At 41.3% G+C, this 20,796-nt stretch overlaps 2 protein-coding genes across 3 annotated transcripts in view; one reads left to right on the top strand and one right to left on the bottom strand.

Moving 5' to 3' along the window:
- Positions 1 to 942: 942 nt before the first annotated feature.
- On the bottom strand, positions 943 to 15,268 carry NUP43 (nucleoporin 43). Its single transcript, XM_061624102.1, has 8 exons — positions 15,116 to 15,268; positions 14,169 to 14,291; positions 13,380 to 13,457; positions 7,178 to 7,346; positions 6,016 to 6,151; positions 5,751 to 5,902; positions 3,274 to 3,384; positions 943 to 1,966 (listed from the first exon to the last, which is right to left on the bottom strand). The coding sequence occupies exons 1-8, from the start codon at positions 15,233 to 15,235 to the stop codon at positions 1,752 to 1,754; spliced, it is 1,104 nt and encodes a 367-aa protein (XP_061480086.1). The 5' UTR covers positions 15,236 to 15,268; the 3' UTR covers positions 943 to 1,751.
- Positions 15,269 to 18,170: 2,902 nt separating this feature from the next.
- Positions 18,171 to 20,796, top strand: part of PCMT1 (protein-L-isoaspartate (D-aspartate) O-methyltransferase) — a 30,267-nt gene continuing 27,641 nt past the window's right edge. Inside the window, exon 1 of one of the 2 annotated variants that reach the window (XM_061624103.1) lies at positions 18,171 to 18,485. In XM_061624103.1, the coding sequence (XP_061480087.1) occupies positions 18,227 to 18,485 (259 nt within the window). In that variant the 5' untranslated portion in view covers positions 18,171 to 18,226. The remainder of the gene's footprint in view (positions 18,486 to 20,796) is intronic. The other variant, XM_061624104.1, reaches the window with a different exon arrangement.

Below are 20,796 nucleotides of genomic sequence, written 5' to 3' on the forward strand. Positions count from 1 at the left end.
GATGGGGCCCGCTATGGGGAAAGCGAGTTTGAGGACTGGGCCAAGCCAAAACATTCTGATGCCTCAGGCGAATCAGTAAACACCCCCACCCTTCTCCCAGTTCTCCTTAATAATGGCATGGGGCCACTCAGACTAACCACCTACACTAACAGGAAAGGTAGAAATATAATTATAAATTATACACTTGAAACGCATTTGACTTGTACTCTTACAAGCAACTCAGATTTAGCCTCCATAGTATGTATAGTAGCTAGCTCCCCACAGATATTGGGCTACTACAATGTGCTGTATGGGACTTCCCTTGGGATTGGTCTGACAGTTGTCCCAAACTTGGAACTTTGACAAGGTGAATGAAGTTCCAAGATAAACCTAATGCCACCCCACCTGAAAACTGATGCTCATTGAACTAAATTAGTTTTCTCCCTACACACAAGCATGTATTAAAAACTGGTACCATCCTAATAGAATGTAAAACGTGGTAAAGTGGTGATTACATTAAGGCTAAAATTGTATGCCTGTTTAGTCAACACAGATGGACTTGCTTTTAGGTAAGCACGCAAGGGATCAAGCTGCCTATAGACAGCATCAGAATTCAAGAACTGTTGCAGAAACATTTTTCATCTTCAGCAGCACGCTCTAGTTCTGTTCCTGCAAATTAGGTCCTGCATGCCCCAATTCAAAACCTTAAACATTCACATTACTTGTTTATACATACATATCTCTAGAGCAAATTAATGCACCACTTTGCCCCCAAATAGCAACTCCAGACAAGTCTTGGCCCTATAGACCTGGAAGGTGGCTGGAACAAACTGTTCACATTCAGTATAAGAGGCTAATTTGACTGGTGGGCCCTTTTTCCGGCAGCCCTGTTTACAGCTATCAATGCAGCTTTAACACTGAATAAGTTGTTCAAGTTTTATAATAATCATTTAGTTCTTTGGATGTAAGAAAAGCAACTTATAGCGACAATTTAATAAAAAAAGTTTCCTGATTACTAATGATCCATGCAGTCAGTGATTTTTTTCAATAGTTTTACAGTTACATTTTTTAACCAATTAAGGCAGTTGAACCAAAGCACATTTAACTGGAGAAAAGTCTCACTGAAATCCATAGGGCTTACTTCCAAATAAAAATTCTTAGTAATGGTGTTAGTCTAAACAGAATTCATATTACAAGCCAAAGATTGGTCTTTTCAACAGATAGTTAGTGTTGAGGTAAGCAGTGTTACATTAAAGGTGCTATTAAAAATTGCATCGTTTACTGTTAAAATTTCTGAAGGATTTTTAACAAGACTACTGTTTCTGTTCTCCTTTGCTAACATTTACCTTTTTTCTAACATCTATGAGAAGTCTCTTTACTGCATTTTTACGTACCAAAGTCTCCCAAAAGCAGTCTTTGTTTGGAAAGTTAGCTTATTGCCACTATAAACACAAAGAATGATTTCACTCTTCATAGTTATTGGAGAACTGTTAAAGTGGTTGAACAATCTTTTTTTACATTTTTGAGCTTTAGGCAGCTTACTGCAAAAAGGAGTTAGTAACCTATGAACTAGAAAGAAAAGGCTGTTAGGTTACCTTATGTAACTTGGTTAAAGAGGTAAGGCTGCAATATGAATTGGATTCCATCTGCAATTCCAAATTATGCCCCTAGTTTAATCATAATTGTAGAAAAGAGTATGGATTCTGGCTTTTAGAACTCCCATTCTCAATTATACTATGTTATTGTGCAGAATCTATTTTGGTGAGATAAAATTATGAAAAGAGGTTTTTCCTAACATAAATAGATTCTGCATCAGTTCCATATACAAGACATGATCCTAAAACATCTAAACTATTAACAGATAATGTTGGGTTTGAAGTTAAATTTGTGATCTCCATGCGGTCTTTAGTTGGATCACTGCTTAGCCAGGCGCTTATTACAGATTGATTAACTGCTCTGTGAGGCAGATACGTAGTACTTCTCCCACCTAAAATGAAACATAAAAACACAGAATTAATTTGTAACAAACCACTTCAAAAGTGACTCTTGCTTTCTTACCTAGTACAACAGTGAAATACATTCCTTATAGCCAATTTCAGTTAGTAAGCTACTAGGTTATACTGACTGCAGTTTCCAAGCAGTCTTCAAAGGCAGACCCACATACAACACATTACAATCGTTCAATCTACAGGTTCCCAGACCACCCTGGTCACTACCTATAATGCCCTAAATAGCTTGGGACGTAGCTATCTGAAATACTACCTTCTACCTCATGAACGCTTCATTCTTCAGATGTTCTTGTCCATATCTCCCCTGTCATCTGAAGGTAGGCAAATAATGATGTAAAGAGAGCTTGCATAGTGCCCCATATACGAAATATTCTTCCCCAGTTGTTAGGTGGTTGTAGCATGATTGCTGAATGTTATTGTTTAACAATTTTATTACTGGACATTATATTTTCTATATGTAGAGTTTTACTGTTTTAGTTGTACACTGCCCTTGAGGTCTTTTATCAAAGGCCAGCCTATAAACAAAATAAATAGAAGACAGAGTAGCATGGGCAAAACCATTGTGCTTGGGGTGCTAGATGTGTTATGCAACATAATGCTACACACATTGTTCTCTTCTTCAGGCCCATCTCTTCCAAGGTTTCTGTTTTTCAAATTTATCATGTAGCCTTCAGCCACTTGATTTCAAGGCTACACACCCCTTACTTTATATGTTATAGGAGATCTCTTACACTCAGCTTTCCAAATTTTAGCCATAGTAGTTTCTCCATTCCTATGCTTGTGTGTTTTTCCCCAGCCGTATCAACATCTCATTTCCTTTAACAAAGCTGCAAGTCACTGTTGAAAGTTTCATTTCATGAACAGTTAGAATGATTATAATCATAACATATCAGCACAGCAGCTTGGACAATCAGCACCAGATACTGCACTGCTCTCACCAGACTCCCTTTGAGAATTTTCATATATGTATATATTTCCTCCTTCATATTAAATACAATGGGGGTGGAGGATCAGGGCAGTTTTTCCACTTGAAATGTAAATTGTACCAAGTTCTAGTGCACTACTTTACTTTTGGCAAGGGACATAGTATATTAGAAATGAACAGAAAATGCCACGTTGAACATCACAGCATTAGAAGAATTCTCTGAAAGTGAGTGGACACAGAAATGTAGCCACATATAAAATCAGTAAGTACATGTTATCCCAAGCTTTTTCATCTACACTCACTCCCTAGTATGATAACATCAGATATGCTGTTTCAGTAGTTCAAAAATATGAAATTTACCTGTATGAAGAAAAGATTTTCTTTCAGACACATCCCAATGCCACAGAGATCCATCCTCTGAACAAGTGAACAGATGATCAGGATTGGAAGGATGAAAATGTATTTCCCACACTGAAATTAGGCAAATGTTTATTGCAGTAACTTGGACATAATAAGGATACTATATAGCATGAAGGCACACAATATTTTAATTCTAATGGACTGAGGCTAAGTGAAGGAGAAATTAAAAGCTTGAATTTTGAAAAGCGGGCTCTTACATTTTGTTCCCTATGAACAACAAAACCATTATAAAGATATGTATTTGTATGAGTTACTTAATTGTACAAGTAGCTACAAAGTAGTAAAAGATCAATTATATATAAAATGTAAAATTAAGAAATGTTAAGGCTGCAATCATTCATACTTGCCTGGAAGCCCCACTGAACTCTGTTATCTCTAGGTAAACATCCACTGGATCATACTGTTAGATAGCTTTCAAAACATTATTTCTCCCATTAGTGTTTGCTATATGATTTTAGATATTTTGTTATTTTCTGCCATTTGCAGTCATTTTTGATTCATAGAATTGGAGGGGAGGGGGACTTATAGGCTATCTAGTCTACAGAGTTAAGAGAGACTAGAACCTGGGAAACCAGGGTTCAAATCCCCACTCAGCTATGAAGCTAGCTGGGTGACTTTGGCCAGTCAGAGTCTCTCAGCCTAACCTGCCTCACAGGTTTGTTGCGAAGATAAAATGGAGAGAGAGGAGAACCATGTATGCCATCTTGAGCTCCTTGGAGGAAAGACAGGCTATAGACTTCAGCAGTAGTAGAAATCATCATAATCTAGCCCCTTCCTCAGTGCAGGAAATCCAGAGCATCCTCAGAGAGCTGTCCAGCCTCTGCTTGAAAACATCCAGCAAGGGAGAACCAACCCACCCTCGAAAATTGGCTCCATTGTCAAACTGCTTTTACTCTTAAGGCTTCTCTGAATGCTAAACAAAATCTACCCTTCCTATAACTAGTCCGGCCCTCTGGGGCAGCAGGGAACAAGTCTTTACCCTCTCCAGTGAGTCAATGCTTTGGGTATTTTAAAAGTGCTATCACATCCCCCATATTTTCCAAAACATCCTTAATTCCTCCAAGCTTTTGTGTCCAGAAGGCACCAACACATCTTGTTAGTAGTAGTTTGTGTTACTTTGTGAGCACATTGGTTCAAAAGTCTCCATTTTGTCTGGAAAGGTTAGCTAGGAAGATCTAGTAGCCTAGGACAAAATGCAGTTGAATTCTCCACTGACACCTTCTATTCCATCTTTTATGTACTAGTCTGGGACCTCTTAGAATCAATGCTTATATCTTCCTCCGTTTCCTGATTCAATCACATAAACACTGTGTCACCATTTAATTGGCTATTAAGGGCCCTAAAATTGAGTGTCTTCACAGGTAGTATTGTAATGTTATTGAAGCCCAGAACCCTCCACTTATAAATCAGGAAAAGACAGATCATCTTTTTTCCCCCACTTGGAAACAGCCAATTCCATATCACTCTTTTGTGAGTCTTTGTTTCCAGGACTAAGGCTGCAATCCAATACACATTTACAGGGCTGGCACCAGGCATGCCAGGGCCCTTGGACACCAGCCTGCCCTGGGTCCTAGCACCCATACGCACACCCCACCTACCTACCTTTCCCTTGGTCAATGCTGTCCGTGCATGCCTGCCATCAACCAAGATGGCAGCCGAGGCTTCTCTCAGGGGCTGATGCCCCTTCCTTACGAGGCTGATGGGAACAACAGTCTCTGTTGTTCCCTCCTGAGTACCTTTTGAAGGCACTCTACTACCTAGACTATGTTCCTAAGTTACAGATGCTGTGCTCGTGTGTATTTTGGAAAGTGTGCTAGTTTCTGCACCAAATCTCCTGGACAGACTGCAGCCAGTTTTCTGGCAGAACAGTCGGTGGGAATAGGCCCCCTCGGATATTTGTACTAAATTCCCCAGGTCATTGTGTTCCAGAAGGTTTTATTCTCTTAACGTAAGAGTAGTCTGCAGACATGAATGCATTGTGACTATTCCTCTGAGGTTCACCTGGGCCAGCTGGCCACTGCCCCCACCCTCTGACATTGCTGCAATAGCCCAGCAGTATTTAGAAGGCTGTTGTCATTAGTTTGGAGCACTATCTGTTAGCAGATGGCACTGAGAACTACCGCATGACAACAGCCTTAGAAAATATTATATGTAAGATATCCTCTATGGGTTATGTAATGGGCAAATAACAAAATGGCAGAGAAATATAAGCCTTAGAATCTTATTTTGGTTTTACTTCACAGCATGTATGCATGGGCACACCACAACGGTCTGGAGAATTGGAGGTCATACAGACCTCCCAATCATATACCTATGCACATGCCAAGAGGGAGAAGAGATACAGGCTTTGCTGAGCTCTATGGGTATCCCTCCTCACCAAAGCCTCAACAGTTACACCTGTTTGTTTAGGTACTTACATTCTGCTTCATGAGCATTTAGCAAAGAAACTGGTATGCTGCCTTGTCTTACATCCCAAATACTCAGCATTCCATCTTGGCTACCTGTAGCTACAATGTGCTGCTGACTGGGATGCCTATCAACACAGTGCAGTGGAACTCTTTCCCCTGTCCTGCAAGGAGAGAGGAATACACATTTTTAGGGGAAACCAGAATCAATTGAACTGAATGACATAGCTGTAGTGTTTGGCTAATGGTGCTAATTATCAGAGAATAGTATGCTTACAATGAAAATATTTGCGAAGGCTCATTTCCTTGCTGTCTGAAATCCCATATTTTTAGCTGACCAATGGAACTGACTGTCAGGATCTCTGTTGTGCGAAGTCGAGTAACTGCATGGAGTGTACTGCTATCAGCATTGTCTATAGGAAATTAGAAAAAAAATTCACATAAGGAATTTCATTTAAAAGTGTCTTAGCAAGCATTGTTTGTTTATATATAAAAAAACAGAATATATCTCAAGAACAAATGTTTCTCAGGAGTAGCTGGAAGATTCTCCTAGCAGATTAACTATTTTGAGACAATTTTATGGCATATATCCTCTCATTAAAAGTACACTTTGGCCATTATCCTAACCCCACTTACCTGGCAGTAATCCCCATTGAATTCAATGTTACTGTTATACTATACTGCCCATACTTCTGTCTTATATAAAGATAGACTGAAGTTTTAGTACAGTGACTATCAAAGTGTAAAGAATCCAGTTCGAAACTGCACAAAAGCAGAAGTCAAAATCCATACAGGATTTTCAGAACTACAGCACTGCATGCTTATTGAAATATTGAAGTATTTTCTTAAAGAAATGGAGGAAACTACTAAAAAGGAAATATTTTTTGTTCATCTTTAGAGCAATTACAACAAAATCACACTTTAACCATGTAAGATCTCACTGTTAAAGCTTTTGCTGGACTAGCACATGAGTTCTCACGCTGCCAAGTAAACAAGAGCAGAGCATATCTGTCTGTAGGTCCCCAAGAATACTCTTTGTGCTAAACGCTAACTATACTTGGGCTCATTCAGCAGACTTGCCAGTTTAGAAAATGTTTATGCTGTCTGCCTAAATACATCCAAAACACAGATTGGCCAAAGGGAACAATCCATTTGTTTAATTTGCTGTCTGCTTGGGCCTCAACAAACCGGTAGTCTCCAGTGTTTCATAGTGGTATACAGTATGTTCTATTAAGTTTATTTATTATTTTCCCCTAACTAGCTGTGATTAAATTCACATAAAAATGGCAGCAACAAACTGGTACCAAGGGATCCTTCTCCAATGACTTCCTAGGCATTTGTTTCATTTTTATCCTGAGCTTTTAAAGGTCAACAGGAAGATTTATAACATGTTGACACAAGTATTTAGGACTTGAGCTCAAAGCTTTTAAATTCCATACCTATAGTACGTACAGCTTCCTTATGTTCAGCTGTGAACACATTTATCCTGCCATCTTCACCAACAGTAAAAATTTCAGGGCTGTTGCATATGATCCCAGTGCACGATGCACTGCCACGGGATACATCATAGTAATGTGCACATTCCCATTTCTGGTTTAAAGAGAGAGTCTAAAAGACAAAAGAGAAAGAATCAAGCAGCCATCCTATGTGGAAAAGTTTAGTGTCTGAAGTTTAGAGGTGGGACACACACACATATATCCAAGTTCAAAATTCTCAGTCAGACATAGAAGGTTATTGGTGATTTTAGGCAAATCACCATTACAGTGTAACCCAACTGACACAGTGTTATAAGACTGTAAATAAAATGGAACACTAAAATACTACAGAAATTATAACTTTGAAACTTAGTAAAGTTTTGAGAGTTAGATCACAATCTATGTATTATATAAAATGACCAGTAAATATATCTTCAATTTTGCAAGCACACATATATTTCTGGCTGCTCCAATACATCCCCCATCATTCAAAGGATTATTAAAATGTATGAAGCACAAACACATGAGTGACTTACATTCAGACCCATGTTCATGGCATGCAAATGATCAATCCATTCTCAGCAAACTTGCTCAGGATCCCATTTCTTACTTCCTGGATTAAAAAGCAGAGAAATTCACTGATAGGCAAAAAACCTTGCGGTTTACGAATATACCTATAGCCCACAGATATTTCTATCAAACTTTAAAAAGCAGGGAAATTGGGCAGCTATAGTGAATGTACCAGGGGAGCAGGAGACCTGAACTCCTCTCTGCCCTACAAATTGGTGAAAATGCAAAGACAATTTGGGTTGGTCTGTCACAATCCAATCCACTTCCTGTGTAGCTTGGAAGAATTTGGTAACGTGCCTCTGAGCATATGGTACCTCTGAGCATATGGTGAGTGGTGGCAACACCTGCCATCTCCATGATGGAGAATTGCATTTTTGTATGTTGGTGTTCTTCTTACTTTGCTTCTTTCCTGTGTTACTATTGTTTCTACAGAGAATCTAATCTAGAAAATTCTATTTCTCTCATTATTCATCCTAGAGATCTGTATCAAATTTATTTTTATGAATTTCAAAGCCTTTTTATTGGTCAGTGCCATAAGATGGTGAAAACAGCCTTTTGTGTTTCAAATTGGAGGTTATGCTCTATTTCTATTTTGGGTGCATTAACAGTTGAATCTGAAACTGCAGTTTAATGTAAAATCACACTGATTACAATATGTTGCTACTTCAGCAATGACTCTAGCTGTTTGAAAAAAAGAGGCTGCATGTTTTCAGCCTGCTATGTTTAAACCACTTCATTTAAGGCAAGGTGGGCACAGTCAATTAAAAACATAGAGCACACCTAGAAGTTTGCTAGAATATGTTTCACCTCCCACTGTTTTATCTTGTGCATTCTGAGACACTCCTGATGTCCATTGGAGTGCCATTATTCTACCATTATTTCTGGAGTTTTTTTAGTGTAAATTTTACAAAGTGTCGCTGTACTTCACATATTCACAGAAATAGAAACAAAAGAAAATGATTTCCTATAGGAAACTTCACTAAAATTGCAAAGTAAATCAAACATATTTAAAGTGACCATCTGAACTATGTCAACTGTCTTAATAATGTTGCTTCCTCCTTGCTAAAACAAGATCAGCACAGCACATGTTTTCTTTCTATTATTTGGGCTGATTGCAGGTGTTGCCACCGCTCACCATATGCTCAGAGGCACGTTATCAAATTCTTCCAAGTTACACAGGAAGTGGATTGGACTGTGAAAGACCAACCCAAATTGTGTTTGCATTTTGACAAATTTGTAGGGCAGTACAATATCTCAGAGGAGGTCAGGTCTCCTGCTCCCATGATGCATTCACTATAGCTGCCCAATTCCCCTGCTTTTAAAAGTTTGATAGAAATATCTGTGGGCTATAGGTACATTCGTAAACCGCAAGGTTTTTTGCCTATCAGTGAACTTCTCTGCTTTTTAATCCAGGAAGTAAGAAATGGGATCCTGAGCAAGTTTGCTGAGAATGGATTGATCATTTGCATGCTTATTGAGTTCAGTGGAATTTACTTCCCTGCAATCATGCTTAGGATAGGTGAAACTGCCCACAGGGGATGGGGAGAAGGAGGGAGGGGAGGAAGGGCAGAGGGGAGAAGGGGGATGGAAGCAAGCAGGAGGGGCAGGGGAGAAGGAGAGGTTTGATCATTTGCATGTCTATTGAGTTCAGTGCGATTTACTCCCGTGCAATCATGTTTAGTATAGGGAAAACTGACCGGGGGAGGGAAGGGAGAGGAGAAAGAAAGGTCTGATCATTTGCATGCTCACTGAGTTCAATGGGATTTACTCCTGTGCAATCATGGTTAGAATAGGTAACACTGACCATGGGGGAGGAGGAGGGGGAAGGAATGGATTGGAGAGAGGCAAAGGAAGGGGAAGGCAGGTTTGATCATTTGCATGCTTAGAGTTCAATGGTATTTACTGCCATACAATCATGCTTAAGATAAGTAAAACTAACTATTAGGAAGAGGAAGGGAAGGAGGGGATTGGAAGGGGATGGGGAGGGTGGAGCAAAGGAAGGGGGAGGGAAGGGGCAAGAGGGACGGGATAGGAAGGAGAAGGGAGGGCAGGTTGGTCAGTTGCATACTTTTTGAGTTCAATGGGATTTATTTCTGTTTGATGTTTGAAAATGGAAATGGACTGCCTTCAAGTCAATCCCAATTTATGGTGACCCCATGAATAGGGTTTTCATGGTAAACAGTATTCAGAGGTGGTTTTACGATTGCCTTTCTCCGAGACTGAGAGGCAGTGACTGGCCCAAGGTCACCCAGTCAGCTTCATGGCTGTGTGGGGATTTGAACCCTGGTCTCCCAGGTCGTAGTCCAACACTGACCCGGGGGAGGGGCAGGAAGGGGAGGAGAGGAAATTGGGTGGGTGGGCGGGCATTGGGCAGAGGGGAAGCCCCTTTCTTTTCCAAAAGGAAAACATTGTGAACAGTATCACTGCTTTTCAGCGTTTCCCCCACCTTTTTATTCTACAGCAGGCACACGAAGCCTCCCACCCAAATTTAAACCAAAGCTGTCCCTGGCCACATCCACACCAGGCCTTTATTTCACTTTGGACAGTCATGGCTTCTCTCAAAGAATCCTGGGAAGTGTAGTTAGTGAAGGGTGCTGAGAGTTGCTAGGAGACATCATTACCAAAAAAAATCCTTTAAAAACCCCTCACATCAACTAAATAGTTCACTCACCGACTTCCGGGAAGGGTTGCTTTGCCTGTGCTGCCTCTGAGTCGAGCTCTCATCTCAGAAGAAGCTTTTTCAGCATTAAAATCAGTCAGAACGTTCTTTTTGACTGGTAAAGTTTTTCTCCCGGGCAGGGAGAAACGTAGAGATTAACCACAAAGCCTGTTTTTGTGGGGAGGACTGGATTTCATTTATTTATGAGAGAAGGTTCAACCTGCAATGCTGGACGGACCTCCATCAAGCTCTAGCTGATTACAGCAACACGTTTATCTTTTCTTCAAAGAAAAACGGACTCTAACAGGCAAGCATCCTTCTTTCTATTTTCTTTTTTCACTTGGTTTAAATTGTTGCAGCAAAAAAGAGATCTGTCAATGAATCAGCTATAAAGAACTTCTGGGTGAGTTATAAATCTTCTCTTCTACTCACGAAATTAAGGAGGAAAGAAATCGAAAAAGTTTATCTTTGTTTTTATTGCAAAAAGCTGGTCTGGAGGTGCATTCTAAAGATACCAATGGAAGAGGGATTTCTATTTCAAGGAGGGGAAAAAAAATAAATTTGATTTATGAACTTTGGAGTATTATATGTCTGGAACTATTTTTTTTTTGGTCTATTTCATTTTGACGAATCTGCTTGTTCACGACGCCACTAACTATTTTGATGTTGGGAACTAAGTTTGTTTTGTATTCCTGAACATATAAGAGATAAGGCAGGCTGTACAGTCAGCAAGCCTGGAATATTAACCCAATTGTGGCTGAAATAATTTTTGTTTTCGTGGTTTAAAGAATGGCAACCAGGAAAGTGGCAGAGACCATGGAAGAAATTATGTTTCAGAAAATAATGGATGAGATTGAGATAACGAAACGAACCCTGAGACAGGGTAGACAGGAGATGAAAATTGAATTTAGCAAAATGACGCAGGAGCTTAAAGAAATAGGGGATTCTGTGAGAGAGGAGATTGTTGAGATTAGAGATGAGAAAAGAACAATTAAAGGGAAGATACAAGCCCTGGAGATTGGAACAAATGTGGAATTGGAAAAAGATCTGGAGTTTATGGATATTAGAAATAAAGTTTACTGTTTGGAATTCAACGTTGTCTCTGAAGAAATTAATGAAGATATTAGTGATAAAGTTATCAAGGTCCTGGATAATTTTCTGGACTGGAATGATGTGATGGAGCTTGACACAGAAAAAATTTATGGAATTAACTACAGATGTGTGACAATGGAAAAATTCTCAAGAGATGAGCCAGTGCATTTTGTAAAAAAGAAGAACAGAGATATGACTTTACAACAATATTTCAGCAACATATTCAGAATTGATGGCAAGGAAATATTTCTGATAAAGGAAATCCCCATTAGACTCTTATTATATGACTATGGCTATGATAGCAAGATTATCATGGGATACTGATAATGGAAGAATGGATACTGAAACTACTGGACTTAACAGGACTATTGAAGATGGAAGATGGAATTAATATTGATAATGGAAGAATGGTTATTGAAATTATTGGACCTAACAGATTTGATGAGATGGATTAATCGATATGTTTATTTGGACTATGGCTATAACAACAAGATTATTATGGGATACTGATAATGGAAGAATGGCTACTGAAATTACTGGACTTAACAGGATTATTGAAGATGGAAGATGGAATTAATATTGATAATGGAAGAATGGCTATTGAAATTATTGGACCTAACAGATTTGAATGAGATGGATTAATCGACATGTTTATTTGGAGAAAAATTGAAAGATATCTCTCAAGGAATTGAAACCTCTCTTTGACTTTTTGTGGAAAGAGTAAAGTAATGTTTATGAGATTTGATGATTAATTAAGATAACTACTGGAGGAAAGTGATTTTATAATATAATTTTAGAGACAGGATTGTTATATATTGTAGACTTATGACTGATCTATGACAAATCAGAAGTCACATTTTATTTTATTGTTTATTTTTGTTTTGTTTTGTTTTGTCTTTGAAAATTTGAATAAAAATTAATGGAAAAATAAATAAATAAAGTGACCATATGAACTATATATATATAAAAACAACTAAATAGTTCACTCACCAAAAAAAAAAAAAGATTTTGGATGCAATTGTAAGCCAGATAAGCCATTATAATAAATCTAAACCGATTTTAATCCCAATATTCCTGTGCATCCAGTTTAGGGACTACGTTATTAGCAGTGTGATGAAGTATTACCATTCACTGTTGTTTTGTACTCTACTCTTTGCATTAACAGCCCAATCCTACTACTCTTTGCATTAACAGCCCAATCCTATGCAGTAATACTCAGACCCAAGTCCCACTATGATTAATGGTGTTTGTGCTTAGAACTGCAGTGCAGGTTTTGTCACCATTAACATATACTTGGCTAACATACACCAGCAATGATTAACCAAGATCTTCATTTCACAATTCATCCACAAATCTAAAGAGCTGTTGGGGTATAATTCCTAGAAAATGTTTCTAAAAGTGGCTAGAGGCCAGCTTCCCAGTAAGCAACATAACACACAATTACGCTTTAGCCAACTAAGGACAATGCAGAGACCAGTTCTACAATATATAAGGTAGAACTCAACATAGCACTAAGTCTCTTGTTCCATCAGCACGTGGATTTTTCCTTGTGCAACAGAACTTCCCCCATCCTTTACCACATGTCCCCTAAATCTGTTACAGGGACTCCCCCAACACTCTGGAGCAGTGTTGGGGTACATGTGAGGGGAAGAAAAGGAGAAAGTTCCATTGTGCAAGTGGAAATCCTTGTGCTGACAGGATGCGATAGTTGAATACTGCCCATAGTTTTTAGCTGTCAAGGTTTTCACATTTAACTTCCTTATACCTTGTTCATTCTAGACATCCAGAGCCCTAAAGCCACTGGTACAACTGTCAGAGTAGCTGAAAAAAATACTATGTATTTACCTGATTATTTTGATGATGTCTGAATATGGTCACACTTCCAGTGGATGAAGCAGCCACAATTCTCTCCTGATCCAAAAACTGAGGGGGGGAAACCCTCAACCATGTTAATACACAAATCTATATTTGCAGAAGATTTAATAAACAAATTGTATCAATGTCCCATATTTAGATTTCCCAAACTACAGAAGTTAGAAGCTTCCTTTACTATTAGGATAACTGCAACAGTTTACAAGTTTCTTACCAGAAAACAAATGCCATACAGCACAATCCAAACCCAAGATCCACTGGGATGAGCGAGTTTGGAACAGGCAGATCTTGGTCTGACCCAGCTAAGCTAAGGCTACACCAGCAGAAGTCCCTCATTCTCGCTCAGCTGGGGATGCACTGGTATAACTGCATGAACTTGGCTGAGTAAGGGCAACAGCAGTTCAGCCAGGGCTCAGCTGGTGGAACTTAACTGGCAGAACTTACATAAGGTTAAGTCCACAAACTAGTAGCATTCTGTGGGCAGTGAAGAGAAAGAAGAGAAACCTATTCTAAACCTCTTTCAGGTCAGTCATATGACCTGGTAACCCAGTAGAACTCACATCAACAAAAAAGGTGGTGTAAGTCAAACTTTATTTTAAAACCTTGTTTTCCCTCAGCCAGGTTTGGGCCAATTCAGCTGGCAGTAGCTCTACTCCTGAGCAGAGTATGAACAGGGATAATGTAGTGGCTTCGCTTAAGGGGCTTGTTATATTCAGGATTGTTCTGCCTGTCTCTTAAAATCTATATTTATACCACTTTTACCTGCATGTCCATAACATCCCCACTGTGTTCGATATCACATAGCAGATGTGGTTCTCCATGATATTCTCCATTTGGGGTCAAGCTTCCAAAGTCTTCAACAGACCAGACGGAAATCTTATTTTCCTGTAAAATTACATGAAAAGCAAACTCTGTACTAGTATAAGGAAAACCAACTTGACCATCACTTCCCAGTCTACCCACATACTCTGGTTAGACTTTCATTTTTCTCAAGCTGGAAAAGTGTCGCATAAAGAAAACCACAGACCTGAACTTACAAGATCTGAACAGGATGGTTCATCATGGCAGATGCTATTGGAGCTCACAGATTCATAGGGTCGCCATAAGTCGTAACTGACTTGAAGGCACATAACAACAACAAAGATTCAGTGATCACTAATAGCTGGGGAGAGGGAACAGAGAGAAGCCTACTATTAAGTTACATTTCCAAAGCAGAACTAAATGCTTATTAATATGTGCCCATTATTTCTAGGCCATCCTGTACCTTTACTACAGATGGATAGTTTGGGTTTTTTTTTTAATTAGCTCAGGTTTTGTCCCAAAAGGTCAGGAAGCTGAACAACAGTTAAAACATAAGGCACAAGCACACAAACACCCAGTTAAATTATAATTATAAATTATAAGGGGTTTTCTTAACCCCTGTAGTTGAACACACTTCAAAGAAGAAAGCTTAATAGCCACCCACCCCTTTCCGGGGTAAGTATGGCGAATGGGATTTAGACGGACTTGTAAGCAAAGACAACTCCTCACCCAAGAGTCAGACACCGAAAACGTACACGCATCAACGAAAATATCGAAGGCGAGAGAGACGACGGTGCACCAATATTTCCAGGGTACTTCACTATGAGACCACAGAGAAGAACGGGCGGCCCTTCATGAGTGGTGATTGAAAGGGTCAAAGGAACTACTGGGATGAAAACCCGTGTTACCTCGTTATCCCACGACCCGGTAGCGAAGACCTCAGGGGGCTGCAAGGCAATAGCAGATACAGGCCGCCAGCGGGCCTTACTAACTTTCTGGGACACGTACTTCGCGATAACATCCTCCATTCTGAAGATAGAAAACCCACTTCCGCCGTAGTTATTTTACCTCCGTCGGCTTTCAAACCCACCCTCTTGATTGGCTTACCAGTGTCACGGGAGACGGCAAACAAAGGAGGACAAAATTCTGTAAAGATACGACTACACAGAGAAAAGCGACGTTCTCTCGTTGAGATGTTATAGTAGTACAAAAATAATGGGAGCTGCTCTAGCTTTGGATTTCCCCTTTCTTTATTGTCTTTCGTGTGGGTGTGTATGTTTATCCTTTCCTTTATGTTCCAAAATCTAGAAGGATGGGAAACGTTGAGCAGGGATGTGAATAGGGACCAGAAGTGCATTCGATGCTGGTTTTTCACAGGACGTGGTGATGCCACACATCTCGTGATATGTCAATGTTTAGTACCCTACTAAAGTTGTACAAACCTTTCCACGAGGAGACTTGTTTCACTGGCGTCCTTCTTGGCCACAGCAATTACACCAGAAAAAAATCGAGGGGGGGAACTAGCACAAACCAGAAAAAATGGGGGGGGGCACAGAAGATGCAAAGTATATATCTAGGGCGGCAAGCTTCCTGTCTGGTGCTGCCCCTGCTTGGCCATCATCCTATTATATTCTAAGGTAAGGCTGCAATCCTAAACGCACTTGTTACAGAATCCTATTGAATAGTGTGCACTTACTTTTGACTCAAGATGCATGGGATTGCACTTTGTTATGTGCCTTCAAGTCGATTATGACTTATGGCGACCCTTTGAATCAGCGACCTCAGTAGCATCTGTTATAAACCACCCTGTTCAGATCTTGTAAGTTCAGGTCTGTGGCTTCCTTTATGGAATCAAGCCATCTCTTGTTTGGTCTTCCTCTTTTTCTACTCCCTTGTTTTTCCCACCATTATTGTCTTTTCTAGTGAATCCAAAGTATGATAACCCCAGTTTCATCATTTTAGCTTCTGGTGATAGTTCTGGTTTAATTTGTTCTAACATCCAAGTATTTGTCTTTTTTGCACTACACGATTAAATTCTATGAAGTAAGGCCCATAGAACTGGAGTCAGTGGGATAAGCTGAGGAATGCAGCATGAATAGGCTGGTGCCGTTCCTTGCTCATTCCTTCTACAGTTTCTAAAGCTAGACCTGGCTATTTTGGAATCCTTCCCCCCCCCGAAATCATTCATGGAATTCCCCCTGGCATATAGTTTCAGAATTGTGGGTTGTTGTTGGTAGATATTTGTTCTCCCAATTCTGGGAGAAAGATGTGAGGGTGTATGTATATAAAACATGAACATTGGTACTGCATCAGCGGGAGAGAATACTGACATGAAATGTGGCAAGAGTGTGGGTTTGAAGGAATCCTTATCATGCAAGACAGATACAGCACTTGATTAAATGTGACAGTCCCAAAGAAATGCACAAAGGATTGCATCCAAGCAGCCTGATCCCTATGCATGTTTACTCAGACATAAGTCTCTCTGTTCAATAGGGCTTACTCTCAAATAAGCATACATAGGATTGTGGCCTTAAAAGTCAATTTGGGCCAAGAGTATTAGGTCATTGTGTACTTTCAAAAGCTATAATGGCCAATGGGCATAGGCACACCTAGTTTTGTGTAGAATTGGGTTTTAAGATATCATGGCCCTATAAAAGCTGCATGACTGTAGTGGTGTAGTTAATTTTAAACTATGGCATGCCTCTGGATACTTTTTTTTTGCAGATGGCCCCCTCCTAGAGTCCCTCTGTCTCTGCAGCCAATCAAGTTGTGCAGTTACCAAGCGCCTAGAGCTTTCCTGGTTGCTTTGGGAAAGTCATGAGGACCTGAGAGATAAAAATTTACAAAGAGGAGTAGGGTTGCCAGGTTCAGGGCCTTTTAAAGATACAGAAGACCTCTTGGAGGCTGGGCCTGGCAACCAAGAGGTCTTCTGTATCTTTAAAAGTTGTGCAGGGGGAAGAGAGAATTCCACCTTGTGTTTTTTTCCATCACAGGGTTGCAAGAACACCTGCACTTGGCTGACTTTCTCTTCTCCTAAAGATACAAGATCAGTCTCAGGCCCTGAACTGGGTAAACCTATTCATGACAAATGCTCTTGGAGATAGCCGATTCATAGGGTCACTATAAGTCGTAGTTGATTTGGAGGCACATAACAAATAATGAAAAGTTGATTTTTGGGGAGAGGAAAACTGCATGCAACTGGAAGCAAGTGTTCCTCACATTTTAAAAGTTTGTGTGTGTTTAGTTTTTGGTAATTGATGTGTAGGTGTAATCAACACATGAATTCAAAAACTTATATCATGTGGCATGGCTTTCTAAATAAGAGGCATGAGTCCATTTTGTCTGAGAATCATACTTAGTCCTTACATGGAAGCTTTTCCCATCCATAGATATGCAGTGAGGAGACAGTAGCACTCTGCGCCTGTGTAATGGTACACTTTCTAAAATAAGTACTGTACAAGTCCTGTTGTTATGAAAACATCAAGGTTAAAAATTGCAGGTCTATTCCAAGTTAAAATGTTACTAGCCACCACAGATTGTAACTTGTCTTCCTTAATTCTAAATCTGTGATTAGTCACTGCACTGGCTCTATCTACCCACAGTGTAACTATGGACATACTTAACCCACCTGTGTAATTACAAAATGGAAACTGGATTTGTCCACCCATACATGTATGTTTTTCATTATTTCTTGCCAGCAAACTTCACTTTTTCTGAAATTCAGCTCTGCCTCAAGAACCTACCCCATTACACTACAATATGCCTTTCACATTAGCACATATCAGTTATATAACCCGAAAGAATAAGTCACGTGTTTCCGCTTAAAGGCACAGGCAGCTTCTCCCAACCTTAGTTAAGACCCCACACCATCCTCCGCAACCCCCAAAACACAGCCGGCTCCTACCACGCCCCTCCTTTGATTACCAAAAGGCCCCTCTTCCTATTCCAGCCCCCTTTGTTCCATGTACTGCGCCTGCGCACACCGGGTCGCGGTTGCCCGGCGGCGGCAGCCGTTCAGAATGTCGAGCGCGCGGGGGGGCGGGGGAACAGTCCCTCCCTCCGGCGGACGCGCGGTGGTGGCGGCAGCAGCAGCTGCTGCTGCGGGAGGGGAGGAGGCGGCGCCTGTGTCGGCGCTGGAGGTTGTGTCCTTCCTGGGGAAACTACTGTGCGCAGTCGCGGCACTGAAGGCGGCTCTCTGTCTACTCCGCAGAGTCTGTCTAGCTATGGCCTGGAAGTCAGGAGGCGCCAGCCACTCGGAGCTCATCCACAACCTCCGCAGTGAGTGTGTGTGTGCCGGGCCCGGTGGAGAAGGAAGGGGGTGGGAGGAGGCAGAAGGAGGGGCCAGGGCGCGCGCAGTCCATTCGTGTACCACGCACACACATGCACCCCGTCGCTAGGGAGTGACCGTTAGTTGTCGGCCCTCAGCAACGCGCGGTGAGGTGGGAGGAATCTTCACTGGGTGACTGTTGGAGACCGGGGGGGGGAGTTAATATCCAGAAGGAAGGTCGGGGGGGGGAGGAGAGAGAAGTAAGAGGCGCCGCAGTCGCTGTCAAGCGGGAGTGCGTGGGCAGCTTGTTTGAGGGCGGTGGCTACCGCCGCCTCTACTAGAAGAGGGTGAGGGTGGGTCCTTCTGCTGTTTCTCCAGTGGAGAAGGTTCAGTGGCAGCAGCCTCGGCTGTCCACCAAGCTTCGTCGCTGGGCCCGGCAGCGGTCGTAGCCTTGGCCTCCTAAGTCGCTGCTTGTCTCTCGCCTCGTTGCGTTTCCTCTTTCCGCGTGGAAAGGGGGAAGGCCGCTAAACGGCGGACTCTCAGCTGTGAGCATCACTCCTCGGAGCTACCAAGCATTTGTTTCCTTAATGTATGCAAGCGTCTACTGCAGGAGGCTGTATGAATGTAGCTTCCCATCCACAGACAAACAGCGAATGCGTAGCTCACAAAACTCGAAGTGGCAGGTTTTGAGCCCGTAAGGCAAAGTTAAGTTTCTGGTTCATATGGCTGCAGAGAGGAATAAAAGTCTCTAAAATGTCCCTTGGAGAGCATGGCAGCTGCTCTTCCTTCACTGCCCACGCAGTTCATCATTATGTAACTGTCTAGTCTCTTGGGGTGCTTCTCATCAGTTCAGCTGTTACCTTTGTTTGCTTGGGAGCCACCACCCATGGTAATGTCTGCTGGAAACAAGTGTGTAGCTGCCATGGGAGTCTGGTATGAGAAAGCTGGATGGAATGAATAATTATTTTTTATTTAGAATAATATATAAACCACTTAATCAAAGAACATCTAAGTAGTGTACCTAAAAGAGTGTAAAACAATTATCAATATACAAATAAGTACTGGGATGGCAGGTTCCGAGTCCTCTCTAACTGCTTCCTCAATTGCCCTGTTCCCAAGCTGCGACAAAATGTAAAAGAAGGCATATACAATTTGTTTACATATCTGGGTAGGCTTGCTGAAACGAACACGTTTTTAGCGGGTGTCTAAAACAGTACAATGAAAGTGCATGCCTCACGTTAATAAACTGAGTTTCAGAGCACCAGTGCTGCCACACTGAAATCTCAACCGCACAGATGTGGAGTGAACATTATATAGCACTTGCAAGAGCACAAGTTCTACAGATTGAAGCAGTCAAATAGGCACATAGGGAGCAAGATGATCCCTCAGAAAACTGCTATCAAGCTATTAGGGGCTTTATATACTAATAGTAAGGCCTTGAACCAGGTGGCAACAAAGAGGGAATTCTTTGCTGCCTCTATTGCGTCCGCAGAGTGCTGTTCCAGGAGGTTGTTCCAAGTGGTCCGAAGCCTGGTCGGTCCAGTTGCTCAGGAACCCATGGAACATTCTAAAGCCTCCTGTGACACATTTGCTAAACACTTTGCCGATAAAATCGAGCGCCTGAAGAGCATGATTCCGTACGCCGTGGATACAGGAAATGAGCCAGAGTCGGCCAGTTGCATTCCGGTCCGGTGGGATCGGTTTCAGCCTCTTCCCTCTGAGGAAGTAGACAAGGTGCTCTCCTGTGAAGCCAACCACCTTTCTGTTTGATCCTTGCCCCTCGTGGCTCATTATGAGCTGCAAAGAGAGGCTGAGCGAAGGGATCAAGGCAGTGGTAAATGCATCCCTGGAAGAGGGTGCAATGCCATCAGCCCTCAAGGTGGCAGTAATAAAGCCTATCTTGAAAAAGTCCTTCTTGGATCCCCAAGAGTTGAATAACTTCCGCCCAGTCTCTAATTTACCATTCTTGGGCAAGGTGATTGAGCGAGTGGTGGCCAAACAGTTACAGACACACTTGGATGAAGCAGATTATTTAGATCCATTCCAATCGGGCTTCAGGACTGGACATGGAACTGAAACAGCATTGGTCGCTCTGGTGGATGATATGAGGAGGGCGTTGGATAGGGGAGAATATGCCTTCCTTGTCCTCCTGGATCTCTCAGCGGCTTTCGATACCGTTGACCACGGTATCCTTTTATTTATTTATTTATTTATTGCACTTGTATACTGCCCCATAGCCGAAGCTCTCTGGGCGGTTTACAGCAATCAAAAACATTAAAACAAATATACAATTTAAAACACATATTTTAAAAACAATTTAAA

Source organism: Rhineura floridana, chromosome 4 (assembly GCF_030035675.1).
Source record: "Rhineura floridana isolate rRhiFlo1 chromosome 4, rRhiFlo1.hap2, whole genome shotgun sequence".
NCBI classification, from domain to species: Eukaryota; Metazoa; Chordata; class Lepidosauria; order Squamata; family Rhineuridae; genus Rhineura; species Rhineura floridana.